General features: G+C 43.8%; 1 protein-coding gene across 1 annotated transcript in view; it reads right to left on the bottom strand.

Annotated features, from left to right (window-relative positions):
• LOC140494273 (POU domain, class 2, transcription factor 3-like) overlaps positions 1 to 21,006 on the bottom strand; it is a 41,510-nt gene that overhangs the window by 16,308 nt on the left and 4,196 nt on the right. Inside the window, exons 2-6 of the mRNA XM_072593543.1 lie at positions 8,009 to 8,043; positions 5,688 to 5,795; positions 5,222 to 5,327; positions 4,421 to 4,512; positions 3,836 to 4,015 (exon numbers count right to left, since the gene is read on the bottom strand). Of these exons, the coding sequence (XP_072449644.1) occupies positions 3,836 to 4,015; positions 4,421 to 4,512; positions 5,222 to 5,327; positions 5,688 to 5,795; positions 8,009 to 8,043 (521 nt within the window). The remainder of the gene's footprint in view (positions 1 to 3,835; positions 4,016 to 4,420; positions 4,513 to 5,221; positions 5,328 to 5,687; positions 5,796 to 8,008; positions 8,044 to 21,006) is intronic.

The raw sequence follows: 21,006 nt of genomic DNA, 5'->3' as shown, positions 1-21,006 counted from the left end.
CAAGTGAATGACAACAGTGCAGACAGAACACAGTCCAGATAACTTCTATCAAATTGCACATTTCCTTGAATTAAATCAGTATCCTTTTTCCACTTTAAGTCCACAGTCAAGAAAGTAAAAGTAGTCTTTGCAATCCCAGACTTGTGTACACCTTGTTAAATGCTTTCTCAACTACCTTCCTCTGTGCACATATCATCTGGTCTCCTTCCACACCCTTTAATTTTCTTTTTAAGTTTATATTGCCTTCCCTATTGCTTTCAGTAGAAGTATAACATCGCAAATAGCTTGGCATTAAACTTCATTGGTCACTTGACTGCCAATTTCACCAGTATCCATGACTTTTTGGTGTATTCATTCATGGGATGTGGGTGTCACTGGCTGGGCCAACATTTATTGCTCAAGCAAGCAGCAGCATGTTTTTTTGTAACAAATTATGGACTGAAGTTAAAAAGACCTGTTTTAAAATCAGTGTTTGAAAGAGGGCTGTATGATTCAAAAATAAGTAACCACAGAGGCAGAGTCATACAGCGCAGAAACAGATCCTTCGGTTCAACCAGTCCATGCTGATTATAGTCCCAAACTAAACTAGTCCCCAACTGCCTGTGCCTAGCCCATATCCCTCCAAACTTTTCCTATTCATGTACACATCCAAATGTCTTTTAAGTGTTGTAATTGTGCCACATCCACCACTTTCTCAAAGTCCATTCCCTCTGTGTAAAAGGTTCACCCCTCATTTCATTTTTACAATCTCTCTCCTCTCACCTTAAAAAAAATGCCCCCAGCCTTGTAATCCCCCTTCCCAGAGAAAAGACAACTACCATTAACTCTATCTATACCTCTAATTATTTTATAACTTCTATCAGGTCATCTCTCAACCTCCTATACTCCAGTGAAAAAATATCACTGCCCCCCGCAACCTTTCTTTATAACTCAAACCTTCCATATCCAACAATACAGTAAATCTCTTCTGATCTCTCTCCAGCTTAATAATATTCATCCTTTAACTGGACAATCAAAAAACTGTACACAATACTCCAGAAGAGGCATCATCAATATCCCATGTAAAAACACCAGATGGCCTCCTTCTTTAGAGACCACAATTTCCCTTCCCACGTGGTTAAAGATGCCCTCCAACGCATCTCATTCACATCCTGCACCTCTGCCCTCAAATCTCATCCCTCCAACCGCAACAAGGACAGAACGCCCCTGGTGCTCACCTTCCACCCTACCAACCTTCGCATAAACCACATCATCCGACGACATTTCCGCCACCTCCAAACAGACCCCACCACCAGGGATATATTTCCCTTCCCACCCCTTTCTACAAAGACCCGTTCATTCTGTGACTACCTGGTCAGGTCCACGCCCCCCTACAACCCACCCTCCCATCCTGGCACCCTCCCCTGCCACCGCAGGAATTGCAAAACCTGCGCCCACACCTCCTCCCTCACCTCCATCCAAAGCCCTAAAGGAGCCTTCCATATCCAAAGTTTTACCTGCACATCCACCAGTATCATTTATTATATCCATTGCTCCTGACGCAGTGTCCTCTACATTGGGGAGACAGTTCAGGGAACATCTCCGGGACACCCGCACCAATCAATCACACCGCCCTGTGGCCCAACATTTCAACTCCCCCTCCCACTCAGCCGAGGACATGGAGGTCCTGGGCCTCCTTCACCGCCACTCCCTCACCATCTGACGCCTGGAGGAAGAACGCCTCATCTTCCGCCTCGGAACACTTCAACCCCAGGGCATCAATGTGGACTTCACCAGTTTCCTTATTTCCCCTTCCCCCACCTTACCCCAATTCCAACCACTTTCTATTCCTGATGAAGGGCTTTTGCCCGAAACGTAGATTTTCCTGCTCCTCGGATGCTGCCTGACCTGCTGTGCTTTTCCAGCACCACTCTAATCTATCACCAATATCCTGTACAAATTTAACACGACTTCTCAACAAGTCATTACAGTAGTAATCAGAGTTTGAGTGGCAGATGACTCAGAGTCAAAGGGGTGTTCAGATACAGCTTTTGCGGACAAGAGGTTGGTTGATACTTGTTACTAGTCGATAACCAATGACAGAGCACGCGAGAGAGAAAGCGGCTGTTGGCACGCAATTGCTGTGCAAGCATCCTCAGAACAGCTGCGTGCACACAGTTTAGAAATCCACTTCAACCATAGAACCTGGGAAGACACTACTGAACTCACTTTCCAGTTTGTCCTCTTCTGCCTATAACTCTCAAACAGAGTAAAACAGGTTAAGGGGATTATCATTTTAATTAACAGAGTTGCATTCTGACAGTTATAACTAGGAGACAGTGAGGTCTGCAGATACTGGAGATCAGAGTTGAGAGTGTGTTGCTGGAAAAGCGCAGCAGGTCAGGCAGCATCAGAAATGAAGGGCTCCAGCCCAAAATGTTGATTCTCCTGCTCCTCAGATGCTGCCTGACCTGCTGTGCTTTCCCAGGACCACTCTGACCATTATAACTGGTCCATATTTTCTATGGAATTTGGAAAAAAAACCAGTAAATTGAGGAATGGTGTGTACTTTTTAAAATCTTTAACCTTTAATGATGACTTTGGATATAGCAAGGTTTCATTTCCAGCATGGTACCCCACTGATTTAACCACCCATCTTCGCTGCCCTGGAGAAGGTAGTAGTGAGCTGCCTACTTCAAACAGTTTAGTCCATTTGCTGTAGGTTGGCCCACAATGCTGTTCAGGATTTTGATGCAGAAACAGTGAAGGAAACAATGCTGATACATTTCAAAGTCAGGATCTTGTGTGGCTGAGGGAAACTTGCAGTCAGTGCTATTCCCATGTATCTGTTGTCTGTGTACTTCTCTATAGTAATGGCCTTGGGTTTGGAATGGGCTAAGGGTGCTTGGTACGCTTCTGCAATGCATCTTGTAGATGGTACATACTACTACAACAGAGTGCCAATCAAGCAGACTGCTTTGCCCTGGATAGTGTCAAGCATCTTGTGTTGTTAATGGAAAGCAGGTTTGTCGATGGTGGACAGGCTTGACAGAAATCAGGAGATTCATTACTCACTGCAGGATTCCTAGCTCCTGACTTGCTCTTGTAACAACAATATTTGTATGGCTATAACAATTTAGTTTCTAGTCAATTGTAGCCCCTGGATCTTGATAGTGGGAGGTTCAGCAATTGTAATACCATTAAATGTTGCCTGGTTAAATTCTCTTTTGCTGGAGATAGCCATTGCCTGGCACTTATGTGGTACAAACATTACCTGCCACTCATTGGCTTAAACCCAGATATTGTTTGGGTCTTGTGCATTTGAACATGGACATCTTCAGCATTTAAGGATATGTAATCATTGGTGAACATCCCCACTTCTGATATTATGATGGAAGGAATGTCATTGGTGAAACAGCTAAAGATGGTTGGGCCTAGGACACTATCGTAAGGAGCTCCTTCAGAGATGTCCTGGAGCTCAGATGACTGAGCTCTAACAACCAAAGCCACCTTCCTATGTGCCAGGTACAGCTCCAACCAGCGGAGAGTTACAGGTGCTAATCCTGTGGCCGCTGATGACCCATAGCACTTTACGGATACCCAGGTTTGATTCATTATATTAAGAGTTGGAACGTATCACAGTTAGAAAATGAATGGGAAGGACTCTGGAACTAGGTTTCCTTCTGATTGGTCAGGAATGATTAGCAGGTTAACTGACCCTGATTGTGCCCAAGCATTCCTCAGGGCAGAGACATCTGCACAGACACCAAAACTCCACCATTCATCAATTTTAAAAGGTTCCAGTTAGTCAGATATAAGTAGAGCTCCAACAGTACCCCAAATGCCATCTTATTACCTGTGTGAACCCCAGTTTAATCCGCCTTTGCTTAAATGTCTTTGCAAATTGTTCGAGCTCCTCCAGGTCGCTGGGTTCATCTGTCTGGATAGATGTAATATGTTTTGGGGCAATGTGTTTTGGAAGAGTTTCCAAATGAGACTCCAAAGCTGAGCCCACTAGACCTGGCCGAATGACTGCCTGCAAAACCACAACAAGTTCAGTTCACCAATTCAGAAAGATTATACTAACAGTCATGCAGAGAAACTAACTTGTATTCTCCACAAGCAGGGTTTTTACAATCTAGAAATAGTGTTTGCACAACAAATCAAATTTCTAATTGTCAAAAACTCAATTATATTCAAACAGACTGATACCAAAAGTGTCAATCTGGTATTAATCCCAAGTACTACATTTGTGCACAGTCAGTTGTCACTGGCACTTAATATTTCAGACTATGCTGCAGTCCTGTAGTGCCGGACTCATCCAGCAGATGGAAGGAGCTCTCAAGATTTAGGTCAAAGTTAAGAACTGTCCCCTTCAACTCTGAGCAAAAAACTGCTTTGGACTGAAATAGTTATGCAATAGTTTGTGGAGCACACTGACCTGTGGAGTGATCCCCACGCCAGGCTGTGGCGGCAGGAGGCCACTCTGTGATTGTGAGGACAACGGCAACAGGTTTGGAGATTGCAGCGAACCTAGGAAAATATTTATAAGTCACAAACCATAACCAAAACAAAATCAATTAAACAGTACATTAAAAACATCCACTGGAACATTAACCTTGAATATCCTCAGGATCAGTAACAGGATGGATGGAGGATGGGGGGGGGGGGGGGGGGGGGGGAGGGAGGAAAGGGAGAACATTGGGAAGGTGTGGGACCCTCATGTTCCAATTGCTCCTGGTGCTGCTGGAGAGTGCCAGATAGAGCAGGGAACTGACAGGCAGGATCTCCATCGCATCCTACAGTTCCTGCCTCTTTCCTACTCAGCTGAAAACTGAAAAATGTTACAAAAATCCTAGAGCAGGAGCAGGTGTTCCCAAAATTATATTAAATTGTTATCACCCCTCAGCAAGAACTGTGAGAATTGAGGAGGGGAATGTTATTAGGAGGTTTCAGATTATTTTAAATATGTGCCATACCTACTGTTTTGACTGCTAGAGGTTCAGGCCTTTGTGATGTTGCCATTCAAACCATTCCCACGTTTTTTAAAAAAAAGGTGTAAACCTTTAAGTTGCCACATAACTGTTCACTCAGATGGAACTCAATAAAACATCTTCTTGCCTCAGAGCCCACCCCATTCCTTATGTGCTTTTCATTCCTTATCGTATCCTCATCACAATGAGGGATGTGGCATAGATGCATCTTGCAGTCGGTTATTAAGAGCAGCAGGGACGGATCTTACCTTGTTGGCTTTGCTGTGTCTGAGGGAGGAGGAATGTTGCTGCTGTCTGCAAGTGATGTCCAGGTACCACCACAAGTTGCTGCAGCGTGTGAAGTGGTTGCAGGTCCTGGACAGAATATAGCATGGTTAAACATCAGACTGATGCCCCCAGCTCACCCCACCCCCAAAGCCCTCAGGAGTATGTGGACATCTGTAGGAAAGTTCAGCAGTGTTGAAAGCTTTCACTTTAAAGAAGGAAAGTTTCCCACCGTGAGGATGTTAGGGATTTTAAAGCAATCCGAACCCCTTTCTCCTTGCGAAGCTCTGGACTGTGTAAACCCAATATCTATATACAATTGGCCATTAGAAACGTTTAGCAGGGAAAGTTACAAACAAATGAGAGGGATTCTGATTTTCAGAGTAATAAATACCCCACTGGAGAGACTGCCTGTACAGATGGATCACAGTGACCTGTACAAATACTCACCACTGACATCGAACTGCCTGACACAATGGGAGGAGCCTCACAGCTGCGAAGCTGAGCTGCCTCTGCTGATACCTGTGCAGAAGAGTCACTCTGGTCTTCAGTTTTGATCTATAAAGATGGGAGGTAACTGGCGTCAGACATCCTACAAAAGGTTTACACAAAACAGCTGCATTGCTACAGGTTGTAGAAACCCATCTCCCGTGTCCATGCTATTGTGTTACCTTTAGCATCACAAACTCCTCTCCTGCACAGCATTCGCTTATCTGACACTTTATTCAATGAGTTTTGGAAATCAAACTGCAGTACATCTACTTACTCCTCTTTTTCCACCATATTCAAACAAGTTTAGAAAAGTTGATTTCCTTTCCATGAAACTACATTGACTCTGCCTGGTTGGATTATGATTTGCTAAATGTACTGCTATTACTTTACTAGAACCAAAAAGAAGTTACAGCACAGACAAAGGGCAGCTAGTGTCTTAACATCAGATTCCAACATTTCCCCAAAGTACAGATTATTAGGCTAATTTACCTGCAGTTTGATTACAGTATTTGTGTCCTCCTCTTTTCTTGAATATAGGTGTCACGTCTCCAGTCTGCTGGGATCTTTCCAGCAGGAGGAAGGTTTGGGAGAATTACCACCAATGCATTCACTATCTCTGTAGCCTCTTCTTTTAAGTCCCAGAGACCATCATGGTAAAGAGACTTAATAGCCTTTAATCCTACCAATATTCCTGGTACTGTTTCGCCCTCTAATGATAATTCCACAAACCCCTGGATTTTCTAATGTTACTGAAATGCTTTTAGCATCTTTTAAAATGATGACAGATGCAAAATACCCCTTTCCTAATACAACACTCCCCATTTTATTCTTTAAGAGACAAACATTTAGCTACTATCTACCTTTATATTCATTCAAAGCATTTGCTCATCCTATTTCTCGCTAGTTTACTCTAAATACATCTGTTTTTAAACTTATTCTTTATTGGATTTCAAAAATGTTCCCAATCATCTAGATTATTTAGAATCTTCACAACGTTGAAATAAAAACAATTTGATTACTATCTAACTTCTTTAGCTAACCACAGATGGTTCATTCTTCTTATTCAAAGCTCTCTTTCTTAACGGAATACATCTTTTGCGAAATAAAACAAGATCATCTCCATAAATTTTGGCCACTACTCATCAATCACATTTTTAAATCTATTGTCCTAAAACTCAAAGTTTATGAAGATAAAACTGACTTGAGGTAATTACAAAATTAAGATACTAGTTTCAGGAGGAATTTCTCAGCCTGAGACCAAATGCAGCATGTGTTAAATGTCAACTGGCTGTGTAGTCACAGGCCCGGAAGCAAACTGGTTCAACTGGGTAAATTTGGACCCCACCTTCTCTCTGTATGCAAATTATAGCTGCTCCAGGTGCTCATTTCCTGAGCCCAACCACAGTCGTTTGAGATCACTAGAGCAAACCACTCTGAAAATAAAAGGTAAAGAGCACCAAAATGGCCTAAAAATCCAAACTATAGAAAGATCCTCCCTTTAGGAGCAAAGGGACTTCAGCTAACTAAACATCTCAAAATGTCACTCTGCTTCTAACTAGGATCATCTGAATTAACTGCTAACAGTACAAGGAGACTCTATAGAATCTATAAGAATACCCATTCTCCAAAGGCACAGACTTATTTTTGATGAATTTCAATGCATAACAGATACCTTGTTGTACTCACTCCACGGGTATTAGCTCCACCCCACCAGGCCATTCACCACATTAACCATTAACCATATTACCCCATGGCAGGAGACAAGATTTCACTTAAAATTTGCACTGTCCCTATCAAACACTCCCACAGCATGTGCAGCCCAGGTCAAATAGAGCAAAATAAAACATAACTAACTGCCAATGTTGGAAATCAGAAACAAAAACAGAAATAGCTGAGAGAAACACAGCAGCTGTGGCAGAAATAAAACCACCGAGTCCACTGACCCTTTGTCAAAAAGTTCTATCAATGCTGCCAGACTTGCTGAGTTTCTCCAGCACTATGTTTCTGTTACAGAGACAGTAAGCCTCCTTCTATCATTGCTCCAAATGTCAGTTATTAAGCAGAATTTGGAAGGAATAGACTGCAATACCAACACTCCCTGTGTTAACAGAATAATAAACCTGATCTGAAACGTACAATATGATTGATATCCAGTTGTATTTTGAATAGCCCATTGTTTGCACTTTGTTTGGTATTTAGTGTTTTTTTTTATTCCAAAGGTTTGAAAAAACATTTTGTCAAGATGTTGCTAAATAACCTCAGACTGCACATCCACTCACCTGTCGAGTGAAATCCAGGCCGTTTCGTTCAATACCTGACAGAGAAAAAGGAAGGTATAAATACAGAGTATGAGCTGTAGTCCAAACTACTAATGTATGGGCAGAGTGTGTGGAGGGAATTTGGCATCTCATAGCATTGGACGTACAGTTATTCCACATTCACTCCACACACCTGGGTAGGACCCATTTAAGAGTCACGGAATCAGAACAATTACAGTTCAGGAAAGTATTCAACTCACTGCGCCCACGCTGGCACACTTCAGGAGAGGTAGTGTTACATCACCACCCTCCCCAACATCCCTGTACATTCATCCTTTTCAGACATTTAGCGCTTTGACCTCTATTCTTAACAGCAAGCCAATCACTCAATACTCATACAAAACACTTGATGCTATTAGCAATGTTGGGGGCAGGTGGGGCAAGGGGGTGGATGACAGATGCTGTGACACAGGAGCCAGAGTTATATTAGAAAAGGAGAAGTGGTGCAGAAAAGGTCAAAAATTGATTGCACCATATTTAGAGTGAGCAAGGCATTCGCTGGAGTCAATAAGAGGTTGCGCAATTATGCCAGAACGAAAAACCAAAGGAAAAATTCAGCAATCTGACAACATCAGTGAAGAGAAATCAGAGTTAATGTTTCAGATCCAGTGACCCTTTAACAGAAGGGATGGTGACAAGGAAAGTAATGCTTTTTATTGGGGGGTGGGGGCGGTTAGGAGTAAAAGCGATAGGTGCAAACAGAGCCCAAAGACAAAAACAGTTGGTCAAAGGAGTGGGTCAAGGTCCGCCTGGGAGAATGTATACCTGCTAATAGGGATATTCAGTAGCTGACAATGGGTGTGGGGGGTACTAGTCCATGTGATGACAAGGCATAGTGTGTAGGGTTAGGGGCAAGGACATGGGAGAAAGTGCCTCAAGCTTTAAAATTGTTGAACTCGACATGGTGTCCTAAAGGCTGCACAGTTCCCAAGCGGAAAGTGAGGTGCTGTGCTTCACTGGAGCACTGCAGTGAGCCTGAGACAGAGATGTTGGCCAGGGAACAGGGCGGGATGTTGAAGTGGCAGGCAACTAGAAGCTCAGGGTCTTTTTTGCAGACAGAAAATAGGTGCCCTGTGAAGTGGTCACCCAGTCTGTGTTTTGTTTTCCCAGTGTACAGGAGACCTCATTGTGAGCAGCGAATGCAGTTGACCAGACTGTGTGAAGTGCTTCACCTGAAAGGTGTGTTGGCCCTTTCAATAGTGAGGAGGCAGGAAACACAGGGACAGGTGTTACATCTTCTGCAGATGGAGGATAGGTGTCAAAGAGCTGTGGGGAGTTTTGGAAGTGAAGGAAGAGTGCACCAGGGTGTCCCAGAAGGAAACCTGACAAGCGAGGGGAAGGGAATGTCTATATGGTGGTGACATCCTGTTGGAGATGGCAGAAATGCCAGCAAATAATCCTCTGGATTTGGATGCTGGTGGAATGGTAGGTGAGGACAAGGGGGACCCTATTGCTGTTGAGTGAGGGAAGAACGAGGGTGAGGGCCAAAATATTGGAGATGGGTTGGATACATCTGAAGGCCCTGTCAACCACAATGCTAGGGAATTCTCGGTTGAGGAAGGTGGACATTTCGGAGGCCCCTTTGTCGAAGTTGGCATCATCAGAACAGATGCAATGGAGACAGAGGAACTGGGAGAATGGAATTGAGTCTTTACAGGAAGCAGTATGTGAAGATGTATAGTCAGGGTAGCTGTGGGAGTCAATGCGTTTGTAGTGGATATTGGCAGTCAGCCTAACCCCAGAAATGGAAACAGATGTCGAGGGAGGGAAGGGAGGAGTCAGAGATGGACCAGGTGAAGGAGAGAGCAGGGTGGAAATTGGAAGCAAATTAGATAAATATTGCCAATTCCAGACAAGAAAGGGAAGGAGCACTGATGATTTCATCAATATACCGGAGAAAGTTGTGGGTGGGATCCAGAGTAAGAGTGGAACAAGGAATGTTCCACATAACCCCACAACGAGACAGCCCTAACTTGGAGCCATGCGGTTACCTATGGCCACACTGTTGACCAAAGGAAGTGGCAGGAGTTGAAAGGGAAGCTGATCAGAGTGAGAACAAGCTTGGCCAGGCAGAGAAGGTGGTGGTAGTGGATAATATCTGAATGATGATTATTATGTATGTTGGTGATTGCATGTAGTGTGGTAAACAAAGTGGCTATTCAGCTGGAGGTGGCCATGTGGAAACGGTTTGTTGTGTCAATAACAAAAGCCTGGCTCAACAAGCAGGACTAGGTCCTAAATATTTCATGATATGAGATGTTTAGGAAAGCTAGGGAAGGAAATAAATAACTACTAAAGGTAACGGAAGAATGCTGATGATAAAAATGATTTAGTTCATAGAATCCCTATGGAATCAGGCCCTTCAGCCCAACAAGTCCAACTGATCCTCTGAATAGTAACCCATCCAGACCCATTCTCCTCCCCTATTATCCTATATTTACCCCTGACTAATGCACTTAATCTACACATCCCTGAACACTATGTGCAATTTAGCACTGTCAATCCACCTAACCTGCACGTCTTCGGATTGTGGAGAAAACTGGAGCACCCGAAAGATACCCACGCAGACACCGGGAGAATGTGCAAACTCCACACAGAGTCTTGGTTGGAGCTGAAATCACACACCTCGGTGTTTAATGTCGGCCATCAATTCATGGGTGAGGGAAGGAAACAATTTTCTTTTTAAATTGCAGACAGATTCAAAAACTATATAGTTTCAGAGGATATGGACATATCTGGCCCAGGTAAATTGGAATCAGAGAATATGAAAAACAGAATTAGACGAAACAAAATTAGTGCACATGATAGACATCATATTGATAAACTACAAGAGATTTTAGCTGAATATAGAAAGTTCAAAGATGATGGCAATGAAAACGCAATGAGGAACAAAGAGTAAATACAGAGAGATTGGCAGCTAACGAAAGGAAATCCAAGTGTTCTCTTATTAGATATCTAAATAGTATAAAGGAGTAGGGTTAATTAGGGCCCTGAAAAGGGATTTGCACATGGACGCTGGGACATGATTCAGTTCGTGATTTATATCTTAACCAAGAAATTAGATCATCCTAAGAATGAAGAATCTGAGAAACTGGTTAGGATAAACAGACCTATAAGAAAGGCAGCTGGCTACGTAATGGACCAGACCAAACCCTCTCAAACCATTAAGAAAATTGCCTATTTTAAAGAAGGTAAGTGCCAGGCATTGCAATTTGATTGGTCAAACTACCAGCCTTGATGCAAAACACACTTTACTTGTATACTATTGTTAAAAGTCAACAAAATAGAGAGAGGAGAAATTGGAATAACTTAACGCGATTGGAAAATTTAACTACTAAATGGTAACTGTTCCAATATAGTAACATCCCACAAAACATATCCTTGGCAAAGGCAAATTCAGAAAAAGAGATTATCTCACATGCACTTCTAGCAACAGGTAGAGAACCCCAGATTTTAGCTGGAATAGAGAGAGGAATAACAGCCTCTACATCCAGCTACAAGACCCCAGCAACTGTTATAACTGTAAAACAAAAAAAAAGGTCCTGGGTCTGTGGGAGCTTGAGCCCACCCATACAGGCTGCTTCTATTGTTCCAACATTATTTTTAAAAACCCAAGGCCTCACAAGCCATTTACTTTATTGGCTTTGGAGCAAACTACTTTCTACCTCTGTCCCAATCTTTCTTCACAAAAAAGTACAAATGCGCCTCTTAAAGCCACAGTATTTTAAAGGCGTACAAAAGTTGGCAAGTCATCTGAACAAGATCAGATACAAGCCAAGACACGGAAAAACAAGAGATAGATCATATTTTCCAACTCTCTATAGAAATAGGACAGTGCTGAAAATTACACTCTTGTTCAGATAAAGGATAGAAGGAAAAAAAACTATTATAGGCCAGCAAGTTTAAGAAAAAGTTTTGAAAGCTGTGATTTTAAGAGAAAATCATTTTATTTAACAGTCGATTAGACAAACAGGAGTTAATGGAGGGTAGACAGCATGGATTTAGGTCAAACACGTTTAAGTATTTTAGTTTTGGATGAGTGGAGAGGATTTTTGCAGGAAATATGCCGAATTCACTTCCAAAATACATTGGATACTTTGCCACTCAGGTTTGGCAGTAAAGAATCTTCAAGCAGTAAAAGGGAGAGGAGCAGAACAGATACAAACAACTGGCAGGAAACTGGAGTGGCCAATGATTATTTTTCAGACTTAATAAAGGTATATATTGGGGTACCCCAGGCATCAGTATTAGGATGACTGTTGTTTTCTTGATCTATCTGCTAATCCTATCGCTTACAGAGTTTCTACACTAACGTCCTTCTCCTGTGCTGTGACCAATGATCTTATTCAGCTCTCTTCTCCAGATATCATTCACAAAATGACACAAGAGCCAAGTCTGGTCTTTTCATTTCCACATCTTAACAACCCCTCCTCAAAATCTACCCCAGCTTCTCACCCCACCAGCCCCACGCTGAGCTTATTTCCAATTCCTTGTGCAAATAATTTCAGCCAGATTTTTCATTCAAATCTTCTTGAATGTGACATTTCTCAGTTGAGTGTTTTACATTCTTTAGTCGCTTCAATCCCAATGCACAACATAAACATTTAGTACACATGACCAGAAAATATTTACATTCCAATATAGGCTATTAGGTGTGAGAGTGGGGGTGATTGCACCTTGGAATATCATGGCTGCAAGACCTTAGAGGGTGGTCATTCCCCACTGTCCTGGGGCATCAGCTGCCCCGAGCTTTCACAGAGTTAGTTGATGGTCCTCCAGGCACAGTCCCTGTTTGTCTCAGTGAGCGTCCCAAGGAACAGACCACAGAGCAGGGTTCTGGGACACAGAGCTGCTCAGGATGAACCTCGACACAAACCATGCATCTCTCTCCAGACTTCCTTTGCAAAGGCACATACCAGCTGAAGATGTGTGAGTGTGACTACCCCCTCCCCCAGCCACTCCAAGGGCAGTATGTGGTGGTACAGACCCACCAGGCGTACATCATGCCTCTCTCACCACCAGCCATGCAATGTCTTGGTGCTTGGTGGAAAGTTCTGGTGATGAGGTGTTTTGCCGAATGACTGACAATCTGCTCAGGAAACCATCCGACAGGATCCACCCTGTCCTTTTCCCACAGGGTCTTGAGGACGCTAGGTGCTGACCACTTCCTGATGGACTCGTGGTCAAAGGGGTGTCTCTTTGGAACGATCTCCACAAAGGACAGTAATACGGAACAGTCCAACTACTTGGAGATTTGATGGCAGCGAGGCCAGGCCCAGCCCTTGCAACACCAGGGTTGGATAGAGCCTCAGTACGTAGTTACACTTGGTGTTTGTGTATCGAGAGTGTACACACAGTTTGATGCAGCCACACACAAAGGTGGCCATCAGGATGAGGGGGACGTTAGGTATGTGCTTCCCTTCATTATCCTGAATTTTGTACATTGTGTCCCTGCAGACTTGACCTATCTTAGGTCTCTAGATGAAATGGAAGGTGGCTTAGGTGACTGAAACAGTTCAGTTTTCGGGAATGGGCCAGACCTTCACCATGTACAACAGAGAGAGTGCCTCATTCCTGATCACCAGGTTTTTACCCACAATAGAGGGGGAGGGAACGAGGCTCCTAAAAGACCAGTTTCTGCCTCACCTTGGCGATTACTCCTCCCAAGATGCTGTGCATGCCCCACCCACTTCAAACTATATTCCCAGCACTGTCAGCTGGCCTGTCCTTACAGTGAAGGGAATGAAGGATTGGTCAGCTCGGTTCCCAAAGAGTATGGCCTCACTCTTGCCTCGATTTACCTTGGGCCCTGTGGTTCGTTCAAACTGGTCACAGATGCACACGAATTTGTGCACTGACAGTGGAACAGAGCAGAAAATGACAACATCATCCATGTACAGGGAGGCCCGTGTAGGCCAATGCTTCCAGGAATGGTCACCCCTCTCAGGATTACATCCTTCCTGATGGTCTCAGCAAACACAATAAAACAGGAGAGAGTGGGCAGCCCTACCTGAATCCAGATCTGATCAGGAAGGTTTCGGATTCCCACCCACTGATTAAGACTGTGCTAATGACGGTGGTGTAAAACAGTGGGATCCAATTGCAGATTCCCTCCCCAAAGCCCATTTCAGACAGCACATCCCACATGCACATGAGTGGTACCATGTGTGAATCCATGAGGAAACGTATCATCACTCTCATCTACAAGCAGAAGGGGGAAGAGAAGGAGGAAATTATAAATTGGCAACCAATCTCACTGTTAATGCAGATTACAAAATCCTGTCAAAGGTCATTGCCAACCAGGTCAGGTCTGCTCTGGGATCGGTGATTCACCCCGACCAAACCCATACTGTACCATGCAGGAAGATCGCTGAGAGTCTCACGCTCCTCAGGGATAGGATCGCCTACATGCAGTACAGGGGGTGGATACCTTCCTTATCAGTCTGGACCAGATGGCGGCCTTTGACAGGATATCGCACACATACATTTGGGAAGAGAGCTCCTTTCTGCTTTCCTCCATAATCCCAGGGTCTGGGAAAACTCAATCACCTGGTGGCACTTGCTGCGTGTCTGTACATCAGTGTGATGGTGGCTATCATCTACATGGTCATCTTTGACCACCTGTAGAAGATGCCTCTGATAAGCTCTGTTTCTGTTCTTTTTTATTTCAAAAATATACCTACTCATAGAACATCTTAAACACATACATAGTCACATACATACTTTGGTTCTGTAAACAGTCTTTACATATTGAGAACAAACAAACCCAGTATTCACACACTGGCCTTTAGCAGGATGGAGTTGGGAACCCAGAGGCCTGCTTACACTATAGGCCTCTTCCCAATACCATTAAACTGCCTCTGCATTCATTTAGCAGCAGTTTCCTCCCTCAGCCAAACAATCCATTGCCCGAAGAGGCAGTGATGAAGCCTGAGATGTGAAAGTACACGAACCTAAACTGTTTGTACAAGATGGAATTCTGCAGAAAGACAGCAGCTGGAAATGATGCCTGATTTGAAATTCAAATGAGCTCTCCTTTGCTCGGACACGGCCAGGCCGCCTCCAGCTCCAACATGGAAATCAGCTCCAATATGCAAATCACCCGGAGGCCACTCCGCCCCTCCACCGGGGACAGGCAAAGGGAGGGAGCAAAAGAGTGTGTGTGTGTGTGTGTGTGTAGGGAGCCCGAACAGCAGCCTCACTGGCCTTTGGGGAGTGGGGGGACACTGACCGTGAGGCATGGGACATTTTAATAGGAACCTGTTGAAAAACTGTGATTAAAAATGAATTGGGTCAGTTCCTGTCTCAGGGGCTCCTGAGCCAGACAGACAGAGAGAGAGAGAGAGAGAGAGGTGTCACAGCAACATGTTAAAGTAATGAGCTGTGCTAGTTTTACAGAGCTGAATAAACATGCAAATGAGGAACTGTTCAGTAAAAACAATGTATTTAGGATCCGGTTATTGAGCCTTCTCCTGGAGACAGCTTCAAAATTACAACAACGCCTCATTCTGCAGTTCCACATAGGAATCCCAGATCCGCCCGCCAGGAACAAAAGGCCATTCGGCCCGCTGTGATTGTTCGCTCACTTTTCAGTTAGATCATGGCTAATTATCTCCCATATACCCACACTATCTCCATATCCCGTAGGCCCCACGGACCTATCGATTGTGTTGAACTTTCTCAATGACTTTCTCAATATCCAAAGCCCTCTGTGACAGAGAATTCAAAAATTTCACCAACCTCGAGAGAAGAAATTCCTCCTCATATCAGTCTTAAATATTGACCCCCTATCCTCAGACGACGTTCCCTGGTTTTAAACTCACCAGCTGGGAAACCTCTTATCTATTCTTCCCTCTCATGCCCTGTAACAATTCTGCAAGTTTCAATGATACCCTCATCATTGTTTGAAAGTTGAGAATACAACGACAGTTCCTTTTTGTACGACAATCCCAACATTTAATCTGGGTGTATCCCATTAACTATCTCCGTGTAAAACCTTCCTTTGTTAAGTTCTCGTCATAAAGCCTTTTTCCACGCTGTAGACTTCTTTGGTGCAGACTTGATGGACCAGTCAAAAACCACCATTTACCTATTCTCATCTCACTTCCCAGCACTTGGTCCATAGCTTTGTATACCTTGGCATCACAAGGGGACCAAAACTATACACAATACTCCAAGTTAGGTCTCACCAAGACCCTTTACAACTTCATTCTTGCACTCAAATCCCCTTGTAAAATGAAGGCAGCATAATATTTAACTTCCTAATACCCTGCTGTACCTGAATGTTAGTTTTTCATGGACAGATACTCACACTTCCCAACTGCTCACCATTTAAGAAATATTCTGCCTGTTTCCTTTCTACCAGGAGTGAATACTTCGCAATATTCCAAACAACATTTGTTCACATCACCTGGTGTCTCCTTGACATCCCCTTACACCCTCCTCAGATCTTGTGTTTGCACCTGATCTTGTCTGTACAGTGGTGAACCTCACATGGATCCTTACAGTACCCCAGGTTAAAGCCAAAATTGATCCTGTTTACTTCCACTGTTTTCTGCTTATTACCAATTCTCTGTCCATGCTATATTTCTCCACTCTCAAGCTTTAATTTTGATTATTAAATTCCAATGTAGAACCTTACCAAAGGCCTGAGAATCCAATGCATCACAATCATTTGTTTTTAATCAATGTCATAAGTAATTTATAATAAACAACCCAACGAATTTGTCAGACTTGATTGTCCTTTCATAAATACATACAAACTCTGCCCAAATTTACTATTTTATAAACGTGGATTTACTGCATCATTTACAATAGAATCTAACATTTTCACCGAACAAAGAGTTAAACAAATGGCTCTATAATCCTCTGCAGGAGGCCTGGGTTCAAATCCCACCTGCTCCAGAGGTGTATCATCACATCAATAGTTCTTCATTTCATTAATGTATCCAACACCCCATCACCTATGGATAAAGTGGTGTTTTATTCAGTCACTTTGCAGTACTCAAACATTTCTAGAATTTTAGAATTTTGAAAGATTACCACATCTACCATTTCTGTCTAGCGAACCTTTTCACAGACTGGAATGAAGCTCATGTGAAACTTCAATCCAGTTTCTTTTCAAGCACGACCACATTATAATAATAATAATACATCTTTTATTTACACAGGAACTAGAACTCGAGAAATATCAGAAGTAGACAATTCAGCTCCTTGAGCTTATTCCATTATTTAATTTCCTCAGTTTCATAAGTCCTTTGGTCACCTAATACTTCTGGCAGATTTTCCTGCAACTCCTATGACACCAAACCCAAATAACATATGTGTCATTTTCCTACCTTTTACTAAATACTCTTTGCCTCTATCTATAATGGGCCCAATTTCAGTTCCGCAATATGCATGAAGACTTATAGCAACAATAAAGAGAATTGTCCAAACACTCATATGGCCCTTCGTTTCAAGAATGGCATTAGTCCTCAAAATCCCTACAGTGTGGAACAGGCCATTCAGCCCAACAAGTCCACACCAACTCTCTGAAGTGCATCACACCCAAATTCATCCTCAATCCTATCCCTGCATTCCCCATGGCTACTCCCACCAAACTGCGCATCCCTGAACACTTTGGCCATGTTAGCATGGCTAATCCACCTAACCTGCACATCTTTGGACTATGGGAGGAAAAAGGATCACCTGGAGGAAACCCACACAAACATGGGGAGAATATGCAAATGCCACACAGTCAGGGCCCATGACATTTTACAGCTTCAGCTCACCTAAGCATCTGATCCTCCATTGTCTCCATTAGTGAACAAATCATTGATCCCTCAGAGGACAGGTGGAGGTTCTGAAGTTGTAAGTGTTAACCAATTTGTTGCTGATACATAGCCTTCCAAATCATTGATTACAATCAAATTATTCATCAAGACTGAAACAAAAACAGTTATTGCTGGAAAAGCTCAGCAGGTCTGGCAGTATCTATGGAGTGAGAAAGCAGAGTTCATGTTCCAAGTCAAGTGACCCTTCCTCAGAACTATTCACAAGGACTATTGTGGTACAATGGTAGTTTCTCTACCTCTGAAATGGGGGGACCAAGTCTCACCTGTTCCAAAAAGGTGTATAATGACTTCTCTGAACAAGTTGATTAGAAATAACTAATCAAACTACTCACAAAAGGATGTCTGATCTTCACTATAGGGAGAGGCTGAACAGGCTGGGGCTGTTTTCCCTGGAGCGTCGGAGGCTGAGGGGTGACTTATAGAGGTTTACAAAATTATGAGGGGCATGGATAGGGTAAATAGACAAAGTCTTTTCCCTGGGGTCGGGGAGTCCAGAACTAGAGGCCATAGGTTTAGGGTGAGAGAGAGACCTAAGGGGCAACTTTTTCACACAGAGGGTGGTACGTGTATAGAATAAGCTGCCAGAGGAAGTGGTGGAGGCTGGTACAATTACAACATTCAAGAGGCATTTGGATGGGTATATGAATAGGAAAGGTTTGGAAGGATATGGGCTGGGTGCTGGCGGGTGAGACTAGATAGGTTGGAATATCTGGTCGGCATGGACGGGTTGAACCAAAGGGTCTGTTCATGCTGTACATCTCTAAGACTCGATGACATCCACCATCTTTGTTTACTGTACTCAGCAAATATGACAACTCAGAACTGGGCATCCATGCAAGACAATAATGACAGTAGATTAATTACCTGGACTGGATTAGTCAAGTAATGGTAGTGTAGATTAAAGTATATAGACTAAAAACTGCACTTAATTTTCCTAGCATTAGCGGTAGTTTTCTTTGCTGTAATAAGTGGCATACCTTCAGCACTAGTGTAACTTTGTCCTCTACTGAAGTCATTTTGAAGACTTGTAAATCCCAAACTAGACACAGCAATGAGTCATAGCAGCCTCAATCTTGTTTAACCTCTCTCAAATATGTTCTCAAGCACATTCTCAACAGTGAATATTTTGCATTAATCGAAGTCTGTCAGTGCCTGGTTAATAGTTGTCCCTGCTGTTCCGTTGTTTCCATTGAACAAATAGTATCCAACCTATTTTAAATCCTGTCTGCTCAGTTTTATCAAAGATCCAGTCAACAGCCCTTACACCAGAATGCTCACCTTGTACAAGGCTTTTTATATGCTGCAGTTGGAAAATGACAGTTTGGACTCTGTAGTGTTTATTAAACTTGTTTCACAGGGTATGGGTATCACTGGCAAGTGTGACATTTACTACCCTAGGAGAAGATTATGGTAGGCTGCATTCTTAAACTGTTGCCCTGCTGTTAGGATGGGATTCCAGATTTTGGCACAGCAACAGGTGAAGGGAGAGAGAGGGTGGGGGGGGGGGGCGGGGGGGGGCTGAAGGGAGAGAGAGGTGGGGGGGGGGGCTGAAGGGAGAGAGAGGTGGGGGGGTGCTGAAGGGAGAGAGAGGTGGGGGGGGTGCTGAAGGGAGAGAGAGGTGGGGGGGGGCTGAAGGGAGAGAGAGGTGGGGGGTTGAAGGGAGAGAGAGAGAGAGAGAGAGAGATGGGGGGAGAGAGGAGGAGAGGGAGAGAGAGGAGGAGAGGGAGAGAGAGATGGGGGGTGAAGGGAGAGAGAGAGAAAGAGAGGTGGGGGTGAAGGAGAGAGGGAAATCAGGATGGTGAGTGGCTAGAAGGAAACTTGCAAGTGGCAGTATGTTGTCCTTCTTGATGGTAGGCATCATAGGTTTAGAAGATACTGTTAATGGGAATTACTGCAGCATATCTTGTGGATGGTTCACAGTTGTGAAGGTGTTTGAGGGAGAAAATTTTGGTGGTTGTCGTCGATGTAATGTCAACCAAGCTGGCCCCTTTTGAACTGGACGCTGTTGAACTTCTGGCGCTGCACTCATCCAGGCAAATGGGGAGTATTCCATCACAATTTTGACTTGTGTCTTGTAGATGGTGGATAGGCTTTGGGAAGTCAGGAGGGGAGTTACTTGCTGTAGGATTCCCAGCCTCCAACTGGTTTTTGCAGCTACAATATTTACTTGTCTAGTTTTAGGTTTCTGGAAATTGATAACCTCTAGGTTTTTGACAGTGAGGGATTCAGTCATGGTGACTCCAGTAGTTACATTCCCTCTCATTGAAGATGGTCACAGCCTGTCATTTCTGTGGCGTCAGTGTTACTTGCCCCTTAGCAATCCAAGCCTGGATATTATCCAGATCTTAATCTGTGTCTAAATGGATTCACGACAAGATAAAATTTAAACAATACTGGAAACCTGAAATAAATAAAATTTAGGAAAAACTTAGGTTCATCAGCATCTGGGCAGATAAACAACCGTAAAGTTAAAACCCAATACGGCTTCACTGAGAACTGTAAACGTTACTTCCCTCCACAGATGCCAGTGTTCTCCAGCAAATCTTTATCCTAATTTCAGAATTGCATCTGAATTTAGATAATCAACAAAATCCTCACTTCTGGTGGAGGGAAGATTATTAACGAATCAGCTGAAGATGAGATCTTTAGGAGTTGGTTGTGATCTAGGAATAGTGTGGAACATGGAGACAGTACAGAGCCGCTGCATTAATGGTCACTGACTATAAAGTATCTATCTCCACCACCCCTTCCCTCTCAGAATTAAAGAATGTTCCTAACAATGGAGGGGTTTAAAACTCTGGATGCTCCAGCACCAAGCTTTTACCTGAAATGGAAGGTTTTGGGGGAGGGGGCAGGAGGGAGAGATAGGTGGGGGGAAGGGGGGGGGGAAAGAGAGAGAGAGAGAGAGGTGGGGGGGTGAAGGAGAGAGAGGTGGGGGGGGGTGAAGGGAGAGAGAGGTGGGGGGGTGAAGGGAGAGAGAGGTGGGGGGGTGAAGGGAGAGAGAGGTGGGGGGGTGAAGGGAGAGAGGAGGAGAGGGGGAGAGGGGGAGAGGGGGGGGGAGGGGGGGAGAGGGGGGGAGAGATGGGGGGTGAAGGGAGAGAGAGAGAAAGAGAGGTGGGGGTG

This window comes from Chiloscyllium punctatum, chromosome 23, assembly GCF_047496795.1.
Source record: "Chiloscyllium punctatum isolate Juve2018m chromosome 23, sChiPun1.3, whole genome shotgun sequence".
NCBI classification, from domain to species: Eukaryota; Metazoa; Chordata; class Chondrichthyes; order Orectolobiformes; family Hemiscylliidae; genus Chiloscyllium; species Chiloscyllium punctatum.
This window is presented reverse-complemented; position numbering and strand designations above follow the sequence as displayed.